At 35.0% G+C, this 22,405-nt stretch overlaps 1 protein-coding gene across 1 annotated transcript in view; it reads right to left on the bottom strand.

The window, feature by feature from the left end:
* Window positions 1-382: 382 nt before the first annotated feature.
* Window positions 383-22,405, bottom strand: part of KNDC1 (kinase non-catalytic C-lobe domain containing 1) — a 65,515-nt gene continuing 43,492 nt past the window's right edge. The window contains exons 11-30 of the mRNA XM_050898948.1: window positions 22,041-22,118; window positions 21,307-21,400; window positions 20,961-21,123; window positions 20,019-20,863; window positions 19,764-19,908; window positions 18,067-18,158; window positions 15,659-16,062; window positions 8,807-8,900; window positions 8,596-8,693; window positions 8,086-8,297; window positions 6,634-6,747; window positions 6,075-6,222; window positions 5,640-5,819; window positions 4,291-4,506; window positions 3,899-3,981; window positions 2,446-2,596; window positions 1,877-1,999; window positions 1,715-1,774; window positions 916-1,073; window positions 383-623 (exon numbers count right to left, since the gene is read on the bottom strand). Coding sequence (XP_050754905.1) covers window positions 392-623; window positions 916-1,073; window positions 1,715-1,774; window positions 1,877-1,999; window positions 2,446-2,596; window positions 3,899-3,981; window positions 4,291-4,506; window positions 5,640-5,819; window positions 6,075-6,222; window positions 6,634-6,747; window positions 8,086-8,297; window positions 8,596-8,693; window positions 8,807-8,900; window positions 15,659-16,062; window positions 18,067-18,158; window positions 19,764-19,908; window positions 20,019-20,863; window positions 20,961-21,123; window positions 21,307-21,400; window positions 22,041-22,118 — 3,690 coding nt within the window. The 3' untranslated portion in view covers window positions 383-391. The remainder of the gene's footprint in view (window positions 624-915; window positions 1,074-1,714; window positions 1,775-1,876; window positions 2,000-2,445; window positions 2,597-3,898; window positions 3,982-4,290; window positions 4,507-5,639; window positions 5,820-6,074; window positions 6,223-6,633; window positions 6,748-8,085; window positions 8,298-8,595; window positions 8,694-8,806; window positions 8,901-15,658; window positions 16,063-18,066; window positions 18,159-19,763; window positions 19,909-20,018; window positions 20,864-20,960; window positions 21,124-21,306; window positions 21,401-22,040; window positions 22,119-22,405) is intronic.

The raw sequence follows: 22,405 nt of genomic DNA, 5'->3' as shown, positions 1-22,405 counted from the left end.
GAACTATACTTTGAAGTCTCCTAGGCCAACTTTGCAACAGAAGCTGTAATTGTAACTTATTTCCACAGTATTTTTTAGATATTTGTTTGTGGGCTAATTATTTTTTTATGCTAAAGAACAGTGACAAAATTAATCATCCTTTTCATCTATACTCTCTCTTTACTTTTATCTTTATTTTCATTCTTTTGATCTGTCATCCAGTTGCCAGGGTTTCAAATCTTATTAGTCAGCATTTTATAATTCCATGTTAAGAAATATAATCATTTCAACTTGAGATAGTATTTTAAGTCCTTCACTTAAGTATTTGCTTGCCAATTGGTCCAGGAGATGAAGTCAACTTAATCCAGTTTTACAATCCACACTTGGAATAGAACAGATGAAATGTAAATAATTACTGAAACGTTGCCTTCATTCTGCGCAGTGCGTCCTGAATTTTTCGAGAATGCTTTTCTGCTGGTATCTGATGGAAGTTGGCACAGTTGTCAGCTGCCAAGGCAGAAATATCTGCATCTTTAAAACGAGTTATTCTTTGCCTGAGGTAAGACTGCAGCTTGAAATCTGGTGTATATGTATAAGGATTCTCTTGAAATGCATGAACTTGGCTCACAACTTTTGCAATATTTCTTGAAAGAGAATATGGTAAAAAAAGATCAGTTTGTTTTGCTGCTGATAAAAAAACCCCAAACAAACACACCACCAAAAAACCCCAACAAAACCCAAACTCCCAGACTTTAAAGGAAAATCAAAGGCATCGAGCATTCTCTTCCATAGTATATGCCCCTTTAGTTAAATGTCAAAATGACTGAAACTATTAAACTGCTAACTGTGAAATGTTGCATTAGCTCTCATTACCCCATTAGACAATATTCTATTTTAAAAAGTTACATGACATACATACATAACTAAAATAATTACCTAAGTTTAGTCCACTTGTGAGCTCCATTTGTCATTGTGAACCCTCCAGTTTCAAGTTGTTGGACATGCATAGCCAAAACATGGGCTGATGGAATTGTTGGAAGTGTTTTGAATCTTTCTCCTTCCATCAAGCACAAGCTGTCACTTTTTAAAAACACCTAGTTTAAAAATGTACACAGATAAATCTCATGTTAAATATCAGGGCAGGTTTTTCAAGAAGTTCTCCACTTCATGTGTTTAGCACTACGTATTTATTTGTCATGAATTTTAACTTTTGGCATTGAAGTTAAAGACAACACTATGAATTAATCTGGTGGCAAACATTTTAAAGTACAGAGATAAAGAAAGTAACTTTAATCAAAAGATATTTCATACATAACTTTTAATTGTTCTAAATCACAGCCAAAATTACATTTTAGAACTTCACTCTGATTCAAAATTGGATAGATCAGTAAGAGAATGCCTGTGATAAAATAAACATTTAAGATTTTTCAAAACAGATTACAACCACAAAGCTCCTGCAGAAATCATCAGAAAAAGTGTATCTAATGTCCTAGCTTGCTTTGAAATTTCTTTCTTAATTTTCAGTCACACAGGATACATTTTTGAGAAATGCTGAGATGAAAATTAATGTAAACTCTCAGATTAAGAGTCAACAGTTTTAAATCGAATTAAAATCTCCTTCATAAGACAAAGTAATACTTGTGGCTTTCATCCTGCAGAGGCACCCATTTAAGCAGATCTTGCATCTTATCCAACCCCAAAGAAGTATTTTTACATTAAAGACTTTATACTATACCTCAACAGCCTTGAGCTCCTCCATTATTTCAGCTACTTTTGCAGGTAAAATTTTCCAGGCCTTACAATAAAACAAAATATATTTTTGTTTTTCACATTAATGTCCATATTGAAACAAGATTATGTTAAGCAAAATAGTTACAGAACAGAGTCTCAAACTTACTGGTAACTGTCGTACAATAAGATTTTCCAAGCCTGCTAGGATTTGCATTGCAGTAGCAAAATTTCTTTGTTCATAGCAGCATTTTGCTATAAGAAGAAATTTTGATAACAAGCTCACCTGCAGCTGAAAAAAAAAATTAAGATATACCATATATGTAAAAAATATTAAGATATACTAAATATATATAGTAAATCTACATAAATCTACATAATAAAATTAAATGAGAAGGAAGAAGAAGAGATGCATTTTCTTTTTGAATGTTATCAAAATTGTTGACTGTAGTAACATTTGCCTCCAACACAAGGTTTTCTCTTTTCTGTCACCGAGGTGTCCTTGTTAAAGTCTGACATCTATTCTCCTCAGGCAACCCATTTCTTACATTCTATTACATTTTGACACCTGCTACTACAAAACATCCAAGACCCTCCTTGTGACAACAAACCAAATTAACTGCCCACTCACAGGTGTCTTTCAGAATATTTCTTGCAGCTTTGCTACATAGCAACTCATATACAATAACAAATAAATAACCGTTTCATAATTAATAATACAATAAAACAATGACGAACCTTAGACGTGTGACACGTTACAATTTCAGCAGCAACCCAGGTGCTGATACTGTCTGCATTTCTTAATAATTGTAGAAGGTACTGGTCTTGTATGCACTTCGACAGAAACAAATTACAGACTTTAAGTGAAAGTGTCTCAGTAGAAACAGCTCTATGGAGAGAATGGAAAAAAAAGGCAAAAATAATTCATGCTGACTTTGGATTTTCAAAGAAAATCTTGATTGTGAAGATGCCAACTTCTAACCATTTAAAATAATTTTGCAGTGCTTGCAGTATTGATTTTATAATCTTTTACAAAGTACATAGTGAGCTATGTTACTTTTTCTTCGTTATAATTACAGGATAATTATATGTGATTACAAGATAGGCATATGCAGTATACATTTCTGTACATAAAGACACCTTCACCACTTGTTACTGAATAAAACAAACCATCCAATCTGACACAAAATAACAGCCAGAAATCCAAACTCATTAAAAACTGCAGCCACGTAAGAAATCAAGCCTGATACCTAGTGGCACCATACATTTTGTTTCCTATGCCTGAACCCCAAATCAGCATAAACCGGCTGATTTAGCCTCTGCCATTTAACAATCTGTAAAAGATGAGCTGCTTTAGGTGTTCATTCCCTATCCTTAGACAGAAAAGTCTTCTACAGGTAGTGCAATTAACAAGTAGTAATTAGAAGCTATGTGAATCCACTGAGTATGTAAGAAGTAGACCATAATCAAATATAATTAGGTCCATGTGGCTGCATGAAAACATTAATTACCATTGAGCAAGTAATTTAAACAGGTTGGTAACCACTCTAATAACTATAGGAAAATTCTTATGTATCTGAGAATACTGATACTTCATCTACCTAACAGTACAAAATGAACATTGCACTGAGAGGCTGTGGAGTCTCCATCCACTTTCAGAACCCAGCTGCACACGATCCTGGGCAACCGGCTCTAGCTGACCTTGCTCAAGGCAGGGCGGTTGGACTACACGATCTTGAGAGGTCTTTTCCAACCTCATCTGTTCTGTGATTCTGTAATGGTCATTGAGATTTTATATACATACACAGAGGCATTATCAAATAGCCTGTTTCAGAAACCATTACAATTTTTTCTGACAAAAATAAAAACCTCTGAAGCAACTCTCCTAACACAAGTCTTCAGAAATATTTTGGCCTGACCCACTTTAGGTTTCAAAGAAATCACCTTGCAAATGTCACCTACCACATACACATATGTGCATAGGTACATATACAAACACATGTATACAAACACATGTATTTCAGGATAAAATCTCCTGAAATTCAGAGATTTATGTAAACAGACTATCTAGTCTGTCAAAAAGATATTAAGTATTTAAAATGTTTCTCTATTCCTGGATGTAGTAAAGGTATAACACACTAAGTTATTGTGCATCAACAGAATAGAAGGGCAGTTAAAATAAGCAACTTACTTTTGGACAGCAACACATTTGTCTTTAACACCGAGTGCTCTTGAATTTAGAAAGTGTACTGGATGACATTTCTGAAATACTTCCTAAACAAAAAGAGCAAGATTTATTTGTTGTTAGATCTAGCAGTTCTTCTAAAATGCTCGGGGATAAAAATGACAGAGGGTCCCCCTCCCCACCTTCAGAAAATTCATCAGAGGGATCATACCCTAAGAATAGAATTAGCCACTCTAAATTTTACTGTAGAGATTTCAAGAGAAAACCAGATTATTTTAATTCAAAGTCTTATGAAATAAGCTTGAAACAGTGTTGGGAAATGGTAGAGAAAGGAGGCCGAGTATAAAGTAAGAAGATAGATATTATTTGTACTTCCAAGTAAACCTAGTCCTTTGTACCTGTTGCAGTAACGTCAGCTGACAACAAAGCTGTTGCGCACTGTATTCTATTAAGAGATACGGTCCCACTTCATCTGCTTTAGCAAAGGAGACAGGGAATTCTTCTGTAAAACTGTTGTAGCATGGCTTTGGCAAAACTGATGAAATAGTGTACAGTTGCTCTCTCTGATATTGTGCAATTGGTCCCATACCTTTGGAAAGTTTCCAGTTAAAGTTCTGTAGAAAAAAAAATATGTAAAGCTACAACTTCTCTAAAGCAAACATTTTGTTTCCCCTTGATTTAACTTTCTGGAATGTTTTGTTAGAGAAACACCTTTGTGGATGCAAAACTCTTTCAGCTAATCTTCAAGGTTAGCCCAGACACTAATTGGTTTATTCAACATCGCTATTTTAAGCTAATATAATACGCACAGTTGATGAGTCTGAGCAGGAGGTTACCAGATCTCAATCAACAATTGAAACTTTTGTGTATTCAAGCTTGCTGCCATAAAATAGTTTATATTCTGAAGTTTTATATTTTATGTTTTACTTCTTACTATCTCTTACTATTTCTTGTACTCTTTTTGCTTAGAATCAAACAGCCCTTTCCAAAGAAATATTTGGTTTTCCATTCTTTTCCCTTCTTCCACCTTCCAGTATCATTATGATACAGTGACAATAAAAGAAGTTCATGTTTCTCTATTCCGCTTGCCCTTTATTGGTTGAATCCCCATTATACCCCATGGAATTCTGCACCTTTATCAACAGGCTGATTCAAAATTCAACTTACACATTATTGATACATTTGACTTCCACATGTCATTTTGGTCACTCTGTAGAGAGATCTTTTTTCAGCAAAAGCCTACAGTATGCTCCAGTTTCTGGGGTTACTTTTCACTAGCACACTATATGAACCAGTAAATACAGACAAAAGTTCAGACAAGTTTTTGCTACAAGCTTTGAAGTTCTAGCAGGAAACCCCTCACCCACTGTTTTCCTATATCTATAGACTTACAAAGATATATGCCTAATAAAAAGTATTAATGTTTGACAAGGGGGAAAATGTTTCCTAGTAACTATGAGTCACATGCTACTATCAAGGATGAAGAGTTCAACTCCTCTCAAAATTTTGATTATCTATGTGATCTATTATTACTGAAACAGTTGACACAGTGCAATTAAGGCTTACGATGACTTCCACAGTTATAGAACTGTTTAAGCCTTAGATACTTTCAAAAGAAAATTTAAAATGCAGGTACATAAATTTTACTAAATCAGGGTGTAGACCCTAAGCTGGACACTCTAGTTTTTGTCAGAAAATGATATATGGAAATGTGCCCCATATACTGCAGTCTGAAGAAAAGACATGCCTTTCTGGAAACATCTTCTGAGAGTTTTTTACATAGAGAATGTAATGTTTTTCTGTCCTCCTCGCTCTCCTCTTCACATTTGTCCATGCTGGAGCACTGATGAGCGCTGCCACTTTTCCTGTCAGAAGCATCCTCAAGCAATGACAACAAGCGCTCACCATAGCCATTTAATGGAGCAACCTGTAAATGCAAAACAAGTTAACAGAATATTGAACTCAATTTCCCATAAATTATAAGCAAGACACAGTATAGTTGTAAGATACATGTCTGTCCAAAACCAGACATATTGCACATAGCTGTCAAAGATAGCATTATTTTTCTTTTACTTTAATTGTAATTAGGACAGTTTTTTGTAATAACAATCTAACATATACCATAACTGACTTCAACTGATTTTTTTTTTTTCTTAAAGCTTCAACTGAAATTCTGACTTACCTTGGAAGAAATAAATTCCTTTAGGGTACACAAAAGATCAGTATTTGTTGCAAAGTCTACACTGTAGCAGTCTTCAATCCAAGCCTGCAGGATGTAGAAACTGCGGTTACATATTTTGGTAAGTGAAGTGGAAGGATCCAGGCTTGCACTGGTGAGAAGAAAAAGGCACTTATTTCACCAAAATTGATATTCAATTCCAATTTAAAATAAGTGTTGAAAAAACCACAAGTATTATTCGGTATTGACTGTGCCATCTTAAATTCTTATGTTTCATGTTTCTAGAATCCATGGCTCTATGGAAACAAAGCTGTGGTTGTACTTAAAACCCATCCCTGAACAACTGGCAAAAGTAAGACTCAGATTCAAAAGAAAAAAGAAGTAAGCACATTGTCAAATACAGCACTTGCTCTAGTTTCACTCTCACTTGTCAAGAGAGTCTTACAAAAACAAACATCAAAATTCAATTTAATTAAGTAGTTCTTTTCAGAAACAGCTATTTGCCATTGGGGGGAAAAGTCAATTGTGCTTTGATAATATTTTTCACAGGAAATTACTGTACCTGGATAAAGTGCTGCTGATTCTATCAAGAAGAAACTGCAAAAATTCTTCTTGTGTGCAGAAATAGCGAAATGTGTAGAGAAACTGCTGTACATAACCTTCTAAAAATGCATTTCTGTGAAGCACAAGAAAAAGTTCAGACAAGCAAGAACACAATTTCTTCTTGCATTAGAGTACAGCAACAGCAAAAATTTCCTCAAAATATGAAGAATTAATAGGGATTTTAAATTCTCAAGCTCTACATAAAACCTTGATTCCTTTTTACTTTTACACATCAAATATTGTGATTGCCAACACCGAAAGCATAATTTGTTTTAAAAAAAAGTTTCTCTACCTGCAATTTTGTGAAGAACCACTTTGACATTTCTATTATTATCAAAAGTTACATTCTAAATAGTATGAAAGAACATACTTAATTTTCTTTTATCTATCATCTCACTTGATGTTGTTTTAAAAGATTTTTATTGTAATAACAGCATAAAAAGTAGAAACTTCAAGCAAGAAAATACTTCCTGTAGCTCTAATTAGAGCAGTAGTTGCTTTAACAACAGAATATACTTATTATACACACATTAAAAATGAGTGCGTTTTATTTTTTTATATATACACACAGACACTCAAGGTCTTAACATAGGTCAATTGTCATGTTTCCCTGATGGCTTATGGCTAACCATGAAAGTTTGGGTTTGATGAATATGGAAGCTCTGATTCCAAAACAATTTGTTCACTTTGTGCAAAATATTAATTACCAGGAAAAGCAGCACTCAGGATAAGTAACTGGGTCTCAGAGTCAGGATGAGCTGGGAGAAGTAGCTGGGAGGAAGTTGCTCCCTCCACAGTGGCACAAGTCTGATGGACTCTCTCAGGCAGTTTCCATCCTTCATGCTATTATGGCTCAGGCACCTTAAACCAACACTGCCCTCACCCTAGTTTGAAGGTTAAAGGACGTCTTTGTCCCCATTTAAGCCCTGAGCTAAGCCTGCATCTTGATCAGTCCCAAGGACTGGGGCAATAACCTGTAAAACAGAACCTATACATTTTTACATCCAGACCCTATTAATAATAATTATCAAATTATATGTTCTGAAGAATTGTTATACTGCTGGCAGTAACATAAAGCCTTGATTCCATGGCAACTATCAGAGCAAAACCTCAAATAAGTAAAGGATAAAAAAGTTTAAAGTTATTAGTTTTTGATTTATTATCAAATGCTTCAAGTTGTAATCAAATCCAAACTTAGCAGTTTGGCTTATTTCTTATCAGACTGTCTTTTGCCATCTCCATGCCTGTTTCTGTAAATAAGTGTTCATAGAAATAACATTAAACTTGATACAAGAGAGGAGAATGTATGCAATGTTGAGTAACTAGGATTTATCACGGAGACTACTTTTTCCTGAATTAGCAACTATGCCTCAACCCACTCCCAGTTAAGGATGTGCAAAATATACTATACCTAGAATATAAATAAGACATTAAACCAAGTGGTGTACCAGCCTGTAGAACTCTTATTCCATTTTGATTATTACATTGGTGTTTCTCTGTGTTATAGTAAAGAAGCAATGACGACTCATCCGTAGGTGCCACATCCACAGCGTCAGTTCTCCTGTTGTGAATGACTGTAGGCAGCACACAGGATTCCACACCCCACTGCTCTGCATACATGATCTGCTCAAAGATGCAAAGCCATGAAAAAATAAAACATAGGAAAATAAAAAGGAAAACCCACACAAAATGCAGTCAACTCAACTTAAAGCCAAATTGCATTTCATACAATTGCTTTTTTTGCTTTTTAAACAATACTAGTAGCAATTACCTTTATTTTAATAATTTTTTTTTAGATCCTACTTAATTTGCACTTTGACACAAAACATTTCACATTTCATATACTGACTTGAGCAGCTAACTACACTGAGGCAGTAATGAAATGACAAATGAAACACAAGCAAAATAAAGTCTGACTTGCCTGCACGTATTTCTTCACCAGTTCAAGAAACTGCACTTTTGATTTCATCTCCTGTAGCTGTCCTCTCAATTTGGGCAACATAGATTTAGTTTCAGGACCTTTAGATTTAAAACATGCAGCATAAGAACATCAATGATTCTGATTTACAGAAAAAAAATCCTTAGAAGTACTAGGCACCCATTTAATTACTGGCAAGTTGCTGTAATCTTACCTTTGCTGCTTCTTTCTTTCTGCAATAGTTTCTGGTAAAACTTCATGGTCTTTCTGTAATTTTTTGTCTCCATCATTAGCAATTGTTCTAGTTCCTATTTAAAGAGAAAAAGGATTCTAATCAGAATGGTAAATGCAAGGTTCTAGTAGGAAACTAAAGTTTTAGAAGAGAATTATTTTGTATGGAAAAAAGAACATCCAAAGAGACAAGAATATGATATTAACGAGGAAAAACTACCTTTCACATCTGTGCTTACAGGCAAATTACAGCAGGCATCATCTGTCCCCAGAAAAGCATTAGTAATGCCACAGTTCTACAACTTAAGTACTGGAGCTGGTTTGTGTATGATGAGACCGCACTGAAGTTTGTCTGAATCCATTTGTATAAATATGCCTTTAGTTATAATTGCACCTATTTGGTTGTTTTCAAGAGCATTTTTAAGAGTTACACTCAGAAGTCATCCAGAATTAAAAGTGATGGGTTCTGAAATCAGTGCAGACCCCAAAAATGCTCTGTTAAGCAGCTGACCTATATTTGCAGCAAGAACTGAATGTTTGACTGAAAGCAATGGTTTCCAAACAAGTATAAGTACATTATATTATACAACCAGGTCAGAAGGCAGAGAGGAGAGCTGCTCTATAAATAAAGGATATATCAGTTTTGAAGTTCAGCTTACATATTTTATATTTATGCCTTTTACATAATTGAAAAAATAAACTAAATTTCTATAGAATTATATAACTTAAGCAATGTATAGAAATGAAAGTATACTGGGCTTCTCACAATAATATAAAATTTAATATAAACATTTATAATTGTTTGCATATCAAAGGTTTCATTATTTTACCAACCAATGAAAATGGGCCATCCACTTTGGGTTCAGCTTCTGATTTATTATGAAACAACAAACATGTGTGTTGTGTTTTATAAAAGTGGTGGCTTTTGCACTTGGGTCCTAAGCTAACTACCAGTGACCCACTTACATGAAACAGCATTTTAAATGGAGTAAGTTTACTGAATGCAGCAGACAGAACTCCCACAAGCAGAGTGATCAGAAAACACATAGCTCAGAGCTAACATATCAAACAACAGATTGGTAAATAGGTTAGCTTTAATGGGATGGACTTACTAGAAATTAATTTGAGTTTGTGAAAAACCTGTCACTTTTTCAGAAAAGCTCAAAAGGTTTAACATAGTTCATTAGCAGCAAGAATCACAAAAGTCCTGTGGTTTTTTAAAAGACTTACCGCTACATAGGCATCACATAGAGAATAGTGAAAGCACAGAAAAGCTATTATCCCGATTCTGAATTGGAAACTGCTTGCTTTTACTTTAAGGTTTGTTTTTGTTTCACCAATTAAAGTGAAACCAAGTTGATTAAGAGACTATGAACACAGAAAGGGAATCAGAAAGAGTGGCCATTTTCTGATGTTTGGAATCTGATGGACAGAGGTGGTTTGTCCCCTAAATAACTTCAGCTGAGTAGCAATAAAGTCAGTAGCAAATTCCCAGTCTATTCCACAACACATCTTCCATTTTCGGTAGGTCTAGAATATAAACATTTTTGATGAAGCTATACATTCAATTGTTCTGCTCCCTCTGAAGTACATTTAATTTGTCAGGATATTTTTCTATAGAACATCCCTTAGTCTAGGGAACAAAGTAATGACAGAGTGACTTTGCTTACTTGGGAAAATTGCAAATTCCAATCTGTCCTTGAAGCATAAGTTTTTACATGCTGAAGGGTGGCTCCACCAAAGGATGCAGAATATTGGCAGAAGGGAAAGGAAAAGAGAAAAGGAATGGGAAAGGGAAAACTGTGGCCAGAATATGCAAAACTGTCACTAGAAACATCCTAGTCACAGCTTGGCTGCACCAAAGTTTGGTGGAGACTCTTAGAAGTAGCTTACGAGATCCAGGGGATAACTGAAACCCAGTGTGGGCAAAGAGGAAAAGGGCAAAGGCTCAGGGTGAAGGCTTGGGGCTGCAAGAGAACTGAAGCCAGCTTACCAGACTACAGAAAAAAAGCTCTTCTCATTGTGAGGGCAGACTTGGACATCCCCCTGGAGAAATGGCAGCCCTGGTAGCTACCTTCCCTTCTTGCTCTGCTGCAAGGGCTTGGTTTGGTTTGTCTGGATGCACTCTGTATGAGGGTGCAAAATCAGCAGCTCCTGGACTAGAGGTGCTGTGAGGCATGGGACATATACTATGCTTGCTTGCCTAAGGACTAACTTTTCTAAATGAAGATTAACCTTTGCTGACCTTAAGAATGGCAATGAACTGATAAGCACCTACACAGTAAAGCATTAATTATTTTTATGACAATTGAAAGTGTCACCTTGATCCATAAATATTTTTTATGCTAGCTATTTCACATTCATTCCAAACATAAGAGTACATATTACCATTTTTTGAATCACAATAGCTTGATTAATCCTAGTGTTAATATTGTTCATCATATAACAAATGTTTCACTTTTTGCATCTTATTAAATCACAGCCTATCGAAGGTGCAGATAATATCCAACAGGTTCCAGTAGGAAAATAGAAAAGTTAATTATGTTTATGGCAGAATATTTAATTCTGTCATAAACATAATTATATGTTCTGGCACTCAGAGTTTCTCAGAACCCGCATGTTCTCAAACCTACTTACAAGTACACAAAATTAAAAAAACTAAATAAATTTAGCTGCATTTAGTTTTAGAAGGTGAATACAGAAACATTTCAATCATACGAATATTTTCATTGGACAGATAAGTGTATTAATGAGATGTATATGTCTCCAAAACTGTAATTTGTTGTGTGGTTAGACTCTCATTCAGTACTAAGTTCCAGTTGCAGACTAGACTTAAACTGACCAAGTAGACCTATACCTATGAAAGGGTAGTGCCACTAAGTCAGGACAAATGTAGTCAAGCTCAAACGTCTATCTATCTTTAAACATTCACTCTTTCAAATAGCAACTCCTAAACACTGCTTTAGCACACTTTACCGCACAGCTGTAGAATCAGCTCAACTTTATTGCTGACTTTTTAAAAATCTGTCAGAGACCTGGGGCAAAAAGTAGGTTGATATAGTCCTTGCCAGACAATGAAAACTAGACGACAGTTAATCAAGGAACTGGTTTCTGAAATAAAACTGGCTAACAGATGATTTAAATAAGGAAGGATAGGCTGGAGACAAACAGCTCTACCTTGCAAGCAGAACTTTCCTCCAGTGACTCAAACCACCTTCCTGCTCGAAACAGCCACTTACAAGCCTTCCTTTGGGCTTTGTAGTCCTCCTGGACTGGATATGGGTCACGCGTTTTCTCCACTAGATTTTACAGTGAGAAGTTGGCAACTAGAATAATTAACTTTTCTGAGCTTCTACTTTGGCAGAAAACTCACGTTAATTTTCACATTGAGACTATTTTATTTTCTCAGTATTTTGGTTCAGACAGTACATCATTCCCTTGAAATTTGCACAGCTCTTACTAATCGTTTACACATTAACAGTGTTAACACTTCATAAATGCCAATGATTAACAACTACATTTATTTTCTAAATAACATGTACTCCAAGTATAACACATATAAATGTTCATATTATAAAACTAGCTGAAAACACTGCTGTACAAATACAGCTGTTGGCTACATCCAAGTACAACAATACATAAGGACTTATAAATGTTAAATCCTACCCCTATCAACAGTACCAGCAACATCCATATTGTTCAAAATGAGATATGAACTGGTCTTTGTCAGCTGCTGGTATGGAGATTAAAATCATGCTATACATTTTCACAGTTGATTTGTAGTGTTTGGTTTGACGAATCAGGCAGCAAAGAGACAGCAGAAAGAAGCTGGGTAGAGCTGCTTATCACCTACATGTTGATAATTGATTGTCTTACAGCTAAGAATCATCATCTCCTGACTGCTGCAATAGCAGAAAAATAAATTTCAGTTTCATATTTTTTCCCTGTCTTTCTTATATATATTGACCAGTTAAAACTTGTAACAATTCATCTCATTTCAACAATATTGCTAAATAATTTATTCAGAAATTGTCATGACTGATGGAGTTTGGAAAAACAGCAGGATTTTAGGAAGGTTTTCTTTGCTCAGGTTAAATGTTCAAGATTGCTGCAATTAGAGCATTATGATTCTGTAAGTTTTTATTTTAAACACATTTGGAAGAAGCTGGGTTTCACAGAAAGTCAGTGTTGTAGTAATGCGAGCAGAAAGATTAAAGTTGTTGATGCTATGGTAGTGAAAGGAATAAAAATAGTCAGACCACCAGAAAGTAACTGATATTTTAAAGTACCCTGTGTTGAATTTGTAGTAACAAGACACTTAAAAAGCATTTTTAATAAAAAAATACGAAAGAACATTTAATACAATATTATTTAAAACATTTTTGAGATTATATACCTGAATATTCTAGTGTACCAAGACTTTTTTATATAAACAGTACAACAGAGAATATAAGTATCTGCACATGCATGCTTTTTTGTGAAAATTAACTTTTCTTTTGCAATGCATTCAAAACATTTCTATGCTGTATAATAGTACTTAATCTTCCGTTAATCATCTTCTCTGAAGAAAATGATGGAATATAAACTGAATTTGACTTCATAATTGAAGATGACAGTTTATAATTGTATTCCTTGTAACTTGGACACAAAGGGATCTCACAAATTAGGAAGACTATTTATATAAGATACCAAGCTTCTATTGTCTGCAGATAATTATTTTATTCTTATTTGTCCACCTGGCCTCATATGCAGTCCAGATCACATACATTATTTCTGCATTACTGAGACAGAATAAGATTAGAGTCTCATTTTTGTCCAGCTATTAAGATTTCACACTAATTGTAGATAACACAAGGAAGATTAGTTCACTTATCCTCAGAGTAGTAAGCATCTTTTTCAGCTATCGGAATATGCATTCTCTTGCTCTCTAAATGAATTGTTTACTAATTGCTAAACTGAACAAATTGCACTTTGTATCAAGAGTAATCCTCCTCCAGTGGAATGTACTGAGCATGAACACAATATAATTTTCTACACAGATACCTCATGACTATTTTCCCCCCAGCCTCCTGTATGGTTGTTGGGTTAGCCAAGTTCTTATGCATTAACGCATATAGTAGCAATGTATAATAGCATGCATTAATTTCATAAGCAAATTCCAAAGCAGACTGTAAGCACCATAAATCTTGCTTCATTTTTGTTATATGCCTGTTAAATAGGGAAAATAATTGCCAAGAACTCAGAAGATAATTCATCCTTTTGAACCAAACTAAATTGCTGATTAGTTTATAACATCTCAAAGTAAAAAAGACTGCCTGTTGAAACAGAAAAAAAATCTATTTAGATGCTTATGAAAACTCCTTACTCATGAAAATCTGTTCTTCAGTCAAGAATTACTCCTTCAAGTAAGGGAGATTATGCAAGCCCATTTTTCTCTGGCTAGCATGCTTACACAGGATTAAACAGCCCTATAGGATTAGAAATAGGAACTTTTGAGTAGATGGAAATTTTTGAGAGTGACAGTCCTGAAAACTTTTTTAAATTTTATTTATTTATTTATTTTTACACAAACCAATAGTAGGTCAAGTTTCTCATGCTATTTTCTCCTATAGACTTACACCTGAATGTTAAGGAGAAAAAAAAAAAAAAAAAAGAACATCCTCAGTGATTCAGGCTTTAACTTGCCTAATAACAGAAAAATAGTTATGTTTTTTCACTGAAAACTGAAGTGAGGTCACAGTGCTTAAAAAAAAAAAAAAAAAGAATGTAAATAGATCCACTGGGATTTAAACTGGCTATCTGGAAACAAAGAAGCCTAGATTGTGTTCTCAGCTGTTCAGTTCCACTTTGTCAAGCTCACTTAAAAAATAAAGCAACAAATTCAACTAACTGCCCATAGTAAGGAAATCCACAAGAGTAGTGCAACTCCTGCTCCATCTTTATTAAACATGTATCTGGCAGATACAGTAAGGATACACAAACTGGACAACTAACCATTCTCAGGGACACCAAAAGATTCCAGGTGTCCCTATACTAATAGGTCTTCGAGTATTCATAAGTCAGTTACTTAAATTTTTCCTTTTCCTTCCCATGAACCAGCTCCAACTATATAGATTTCTGCAGTTTCATATATTATCCTTACTCTGTGGCTTTGAACTTGAAATATTTACAAAAATATTTACAAACTGAAGCTTGCTATAGATAGATGCACAAGTGTAAAAATTAAGTAAATGTGATCAACATGATCTTTAAGGGAATGGAAGACCTCGCTCATCTAAAATAACCCACCCCCCTACCCATGCTCCCCCATGCCCGCCAAGCTGCTTAAAAGGCACAAGGCTGCACTCATCTTGATGATTAGCCATCTCCAAGAGAAGATGTGAGCAAATAACTGTCATTCTGCTGGCAAATGGTGAGAAGCTGTCAGGGAATTCACCGTGACCAAGGAAAAGGGCTCAGAGCACATGACAGGGAGGACCTCTTGAGAGCCTGCGATACACATCAATCATAGTCATGTTTAGCTCTTTTCTATAATATTACCACCATGGGGTTGGTGCATACGGCAGATGGTACTTTTTCAGTCAGCTTCAGGAAGAAAAGATGGGTTGTAGGTCAGTGATTATCAATTTCATGTCAGTGCTCTTTTTATTTGGAATACTACCCTTACCCTGGTTTATTGATAAAACATCACAAATCTTGAGGATTTTAAAACACTTAAGAATCAGTATTTAAAAGAAGAAAGGAGTTTTCAACTCACTATAACACAACGAATATTATCATACTTTTAACCAGCAAGTAAAGAGGTATCTTAATGATTTTAAATCAATATACTCACCACTTTTTTAGCATCTATATTTTGTGACTCACTTGATTTCTGCTTTCCAAGGTTTTTCATGTAACTATGAACTTCTGAATCAAAACATTCAGCTCCATAAAATGCACTGCTCCAACCAGGACTACAGCCATGAAAGTCAGGTAGATTAGGAGACACAAGGTAGCTGTTTCCAGCTATCTTTATCATGGTCTCTTCCTCTGGCTCTATAGTTTCTTCTGCAAAGCCTGGACCAATACAACAGCTGTTGCTTTGTAAACACTGTCGCTCTTTCTCTATGGGGATAGTATTCTGCAGCCTCAATTCTTTTTTGATATTATCCATAGATGACTCATCAAAATCCATTTCAGCTAATGATGTATTTATCATAGGCTCAGCCTTCACATCAAAGGTTGCTTCCCCTTCTCCTAAAGAGGGTGTATGGGGGGGAAAGAAGTAATGGTCATGTGCTGCAATGCATGCTTTGGTGAACTTAAACACTACATATACAAAACACAGTTATGAGATTACCTATGTGCTCTAACAGTGCTGCTAGATGCTTATTTTGGCTCTGTGCTTTTTCTCAACTACACATTGTAAAATGATAAAGGTTAAAGACATTTCAGAACTGTTAAGCAATACATTTCTGAAAATTACAAAATATTTTCTGTGCATATACAACAAGCATTTAAACAAAGCATAGTACAGAAGCTTTAAAACAAAAGTTAAATATGTCAGACCTGTGCACGCATTAGTAAAAAGCTTAGCTCTTGAGGTTTTTTCCATCCATAAGTCTTGAAGCTTTTATTCCATACATAGAGGGCAAGAACACTTGATACAGCCAAAGGGGACATAGATGTTAAACTTTCTACTCCTACAGGACTCACTCCCTTGAGCTATGATGGGACTTCTTTGCAGTTATAACGGCTACTACCAACCTTAAGGGACTGAGGTGACAGTCAAAGGTTGGTATGATGCTGACAGGAGCTTTTACGCCTGCCAGAAGTCTCCCTTTTCACTTGAGCAACCCTCCAGGGCTTAGATATGCCACCTTGGAGTCAAACGGACCTAAATTACTGGTGCAAAGAAATCACATACCCCATGGGAAATTGTGGCTCTACATCTGCAATCATTCTGAGCCAAAACGGAAAACTGTAACATAGAATGACAGCAGCCAACTGCAAACTTACGAATTTATGTTTTGCCATAACAGTTAACAATGTAGGGGTATAAGCCATTCTGTGAAGAACACACAGTTTAACTTTGCTCAAAACAGAGAAGTAACCAAGTTTAAATGCTGTAACTTGGCTGAATTATCTTGAAAAAAAATGAAATACTGATACAACAGGAACCAAATACAAGCTGTCCATGAATACACCAAGCCTAGAAAGGGTAATGGTTTTGTTGTAATAATGGGATTTACCAGTCTCAGGTCAGTTTTGAGTTCAGTTACTGTAAGATGGAATATTTTGTAAACCTTCAATCACAAAGTATGCCAGGAAAAATGCAAAACCCACGCTGAAGTACAAATAAACAATCACTAATATAACCTCCATGACTCCCTGAAATGGTGTCCTGTAACCAAGTTTGTGATCAAAAGGTGAAACTATCTTGATTAACAAATCATTTGACCCACCGTTCATTTTGCTATCTATCTTTAAAAAGGCACTTCAGTGGACAGAATAGGGAAGTGGAAGAATTCCTAGGAGAGACATAAAGACTATTCTATTTCATCTGTTTGTGAAAACCCTTTTGATGAATAGTTAAAAATGCCCATTTAAATCCAGGCAATTCAGTTTCTAGATTTCTGTACAATTCTCTTCCCCAGAATTTGTAAATAATTTTATTGATAATACCACTTTTTATTTTAATACATTTTATTTATTTTACTGCCTAGTTTTGTTTTAATTCTGATAAGTGAACAAAGAAGGACCAGATCTGTTGCACAGTCATCCTTCAATCAATCCTCAACTTCTTCAGTAACACCTAAGGAGTCATAAGCATTTTCTAAAGCTCTCCTCTCTGTCTAGCTAAGCTTGCTATGTTGCATGGAGCTGACTTAGTATGACTGTCCCCCTTCTCTCTCCCTACTTTAAAGCATGCTGCTAGAACATCTACTGGATGAACACAAGAAAACCACAAGTAGCAGTTAGGATTTTGGGAGTTTTTCAACAGACACATCTGTGTAAATAAAAGTAAGTAAAAGCAAATTAAATAGGCACACTCAACAACATTTGGTCACATGCAAGCTTCATATAAAAGACAACAGGTCCCCAAGGCGTTGATAATGTTGAGATTCACTGATAACGTTCATAAGTGCTAAGATGAGTGTTTTCCTGAAGACACACTCAAAGTGCTCATCTCTCAAAACTTGTGTCATTGATAGATTCCTAGCACACACAAAGATCTAGAAACATGAAGTCCCTTCTCACCCTCTGTCTGATCACTGCTTGCCAAAAAGCTATCAGATTTCTTCAGATCTTGGAATACCTTGCCACGCTTTGAATCATCTGCCTCAGTTATGCTGAAAATACAAGATCATCAGGAAAAATTAATGTTTCCTATACTTTTATATTTACATCAGTAAAATGAGATCTTACAAATGACTCTACCATTTATGTGAAGGGCTTCATAGCATTTATCTACCTTCTGAAGTTTGCATGTTCAGTTTCAGTTGTTGTTATTTTACAAGAAAAAAATGTTCAAACAGACATTAAAGCACACTGAGTAAGATACAGAGATTTTCCTTTACAGCATTTGGCAAAATTCCGACAAAGTATCAGAACACATACAAACAGAAGGCATAACTCCAGGCATAACTTAGACTGCAAATTACTGTAATGGGTTTTTCACTCAGGATTCAACCTCTGGATAACAGTCTGACTCTAAGTCATCCCTAATAAGAATAATCATAATGTTAAGTCAAAGAAGGTAACAATTAAAAATTGCTATATTCTTTGTCTAAAGAATGTTAAGTAAGCAGTGTCTCAGAGATATTCTGAGGCAGTTCTTGTGTGTGATCTAAAAGGTAGATCTGTATTTTTATACTGGATAATAAATGATGATTTCCTTTTCACTCCCGCTTCCAAAACCTTTACTTTGTAACAAAAGTTCATATAGAGGATGACCTCTTCATATATGTCAGTAATTCAGCTGCAACTGCTCAAGTTTCTCCTACCATAACATTCAACTCTGGTGAGTTAAGAGCCTAACCTGCAATCAATTTTCAGTGGCTCCTTAAAAATCCCAACCCAAATGGGATATAGGCCAGCACGTCAGGGTCTGATCTTTGCAGGTTGTAGTCTATTCTCTCTGAAACCTGCTGTAGGGATTATACATCTTTTAACACTGAAGTTTTCCTAGACTGTATCTACCAGCTTCTTTGCCAAAACTTCCAACTTGTAGTTCCAGACCACGACAGACAAAAAAACCCATACATAACTTCCACATATAAATTGATTACTGTTTACAATAGCCTTCAGTAAGTAGCTTTTATAAGTATGCTGCATTTGGAGGCTGCAATAAAACGAGAATGTTTTTTATTATTTTTCAGGTAGATATATCATTGAAGATGAAACAGTAAAAATGAGAAATTAATTAAGCTGGTGTTTTCTCACTTAACAGGCTACTTGCAAAAGACTGCCAGGAGGAACACCGAGTCAAACTAAACCGGTTAAGTAAAACATTTCTAGCAAAGCTAAATTAATTTCCTTGTTCTTAGGTGTGAATAGAACAAAAGGATGTATAAAGAACTAAACTCAAACAGAACAAGCAAACTGAACAGTAAGAACAATGTATTTCACTTCTAATTAAACAGCCTCTTTCTAACAAGACTATGAAGCTCTCCATCAATGGTTGAAAACAATACTGATCAGATTTAGGTTTCCATTATTCAGCTATCCTAAGATGGAGTTACAGACAAGCGTAATAGAAAACATTTTCTGCTAAGCAATTAAGCAGTTTGCTATGAGGAAAGCCATGAAGTACCTAATAGACTGGGAAATTAACAGTTGGCAGGAAACAAGTAAGGATACCTGAAGAGAAGCAGCATATCCCTTCCTGCTTCTAGGAAGCAGGGAGAAAAGCATTAAATTGAACTGTAACAAGGAAAAAGTTGAAAAACACCTACCATAAATGTGAAGGTCTTTCTCCATTTACTACCTGATAGAGATTCTCCAGTAATTTTTCATCCCAGTAGAGGTCACAAAATTTCTCACAAATTGTATCAGAGAACATACCAAACTTAATTTCCTTTAAGTTTAAAATGAAGTTACCTTGTTTAAAAAAAGAAGAAAGAAACAAACAAAAAAAAAGAGAAAAAAGACATTAATAACAATATTCTTACACATCAATGATAATAATATACAGAAGAAAATGTACATACCCATGTCAAAAACTTCAACTCCATTCTCTAGATAGCCATCAAATGCAAACTCCTCTTGTATAAGATGAACTACTTCCTGTAGTAAAGCGTCACTTGTTCTGTTCTGCTGGGGCAGGACTTCAACATCAAATTGATGAGAATTGTCTTGACTCACTGAAGTACATGGTGTGTATTCTTGTTCAGTGAAAACACTGTCTACACCAGTAGCACACTCAATTTCTTGGCAGTTGGTTCGAATAACTGGGTTACTTTTATCAAACTTGTTCTGTGTATTAGTAGTCTCACAGTTTTGCGCTTTGCAAAGGGAGGCATCATTTTCTGTTTGCGTGCTCATTTTATAATTTGCAATAGTACTTGAAAGTAGCACTGGCAAACTATGATAGCAATCATAAGCAATTCTTGAACGAAGAGGTTTATTTGGTATTTGTTCTGATACAGCTAAATGTACTGGTACAAATGTCAAAACTCTTTTCTCTGAGTCCTGTTTGAGAATGATGTTATTTATATGAAGAAAATTAGGAGATGTAGGACAAGCTAAGGAGCTGGAAGGAACTTCAGATGAAATGCTCTTTCCCTGTACAATATGTGAGGAATCAGAAGGTGATGGTAAATTAACTATAGAAGTAAATGCATTGCCTGACTTTTGCTCTTCTGAAGATATCTGGGACAAGGGGCCTGGAACTTGTAAATCACACTCAGGTATTTCAGGTGCAATTTCAACAACATCTGTGTCCTCTGTACCATAGCTTTTAAAGTCTTCTATATATCCTGATTTGTTGTGGTCCACATGTTTTTCTTGCCTTGTCTCTTTCTTGAATTGCCCAGAAACTGGTGTGTGAACCTCTCTGAAAAGTAACAAAGAATTTTTTTTTTGAGGACAATTCCAGTAGATTTAACAATGAAGTCTCAAGTTTAACTTATTCTGCTTTAGGATATACTAACTTTGTTATATTTGCATTTTGTTGCAGAATAATAGGCTTAAAGTGAGTTGCAGGAGAGGTGAATGCAACAGGTAATGTAGCTTTCTCACAATTTAGAGGAATCTGGCAGGGTACTGGTCCTTTAACTGCTACAAGTTTACTTTCACTGGTAATAGGCACAAATCCTAAAAACAAAAACACAGTTAGAAAGATGAACAACATGTAAAATATAAATGCAAGGTAAATAACAATCAATTTAGATAGAAAAAAAAAAAGAATTGTGTACCTGACTGAGAAAATTTTACATGCAGAACTGATCTAGAGAATACTAAAACAAAGTATAAACATGTCAGAGTCTGACTGCTTACCTAGACTTGACTCTGAAGGGTCCATTTCATGTTTTTCATTTTTAAATTCAAAAGCAACATGATCTTGAGACGAGATTACTTCTTTCTCAACATCCTAACAATAAAAATTGAAGTCCAAACTGAATTTATCAGCATTTTCTTTTTTCAAATTCTGCTCAGCACATTACTTCAAAAACCAACCCAACCCTCATATAAACCTAGAATGTTGCAAAGTAACAACCTAGTCATGCCAAGGTGGAGAATTAAAACAAATGACATACAAAACTCTAAGGACTGGTAGAACTGTTTGGAAATCTTGATAACCCTCTGTTTCAAATCAGAACTTTTAGGTAATCAAAGTTTTGAACAAAGTCATTTCCATAGATTGACTGAATGCTGCATGCATTATATACACATATTTGAAACATAAACAGAACACAACAATTACATATTAATGTCTTCTGATAAGAGGTGTGGTAAATGAAAGACAGATTATGAAATTAAGTCACTGGTTCTTCACTCATACAGATTGTGGAGTCAGGGCACCAAAATCTGGGGAGTGACCACTCCAACATCAAGAACTAGAAAAAAGCAATACTTAAAGCCTACTTGAAAATTTAAAAAAAAAAAAAAAAAAAAAAAAAAAAAAAAAAGAGAGAACAAATCTAACTATACTTGCAGGGGACAAAATCTTACTGGAATACAATTTACAGAATTGAAAAAAGGCAGAGAACTAAAAAAGGTGGCACTCTTACCTTAAAGACAGATTTATTCAACAATGCCAAAATATTTTTGCTGTTTATACCATGTTCAAGTAAATAATGATTGCATGTCTTAAAAAAAAAAAAAAGATCATAATTTTCAGTCAGTAAATAAGTTTTCAATCAAGTGAGGTATTCTTGGACAAGGACAAAGTCAAGATAAATAGTCAGTTAGAAGTAATCTAAGTTTAGGAAGTCTTATGAACCTATTCTGAGTACCTTATTGACAATTTCAATATAAATTAAAAACACTTCCCTCTGTGTCCCTAGGGAGGTAACTTTAAAAACAAACCCCAAAGTGACTGCTTATGATTTAATTAGGTATCAGCCTATTACCAAAAATAAATTAATATTTTGAC

The sequence above is a fragment of the Gymnogyps californianus genome, chromosome 6 (assembly GCF_018139145.2).
Source record: "Gymnogyps californianus isolate 813 chromosome 6, ASM1813914v2, whole genome shotgun sequence".
Taxonomy (NCBI): Eukaryota; Metazoa; Chordata; class Aves; order Accipitriformes; family Cathartidae; genus Gymnogyps; species Gymnogyps californianus.
The sequence above is the reverse complement of the archived record's forward strand: the minus strand, read 5'-3'. Positions and strand labels throughout refer to the sequence as shown.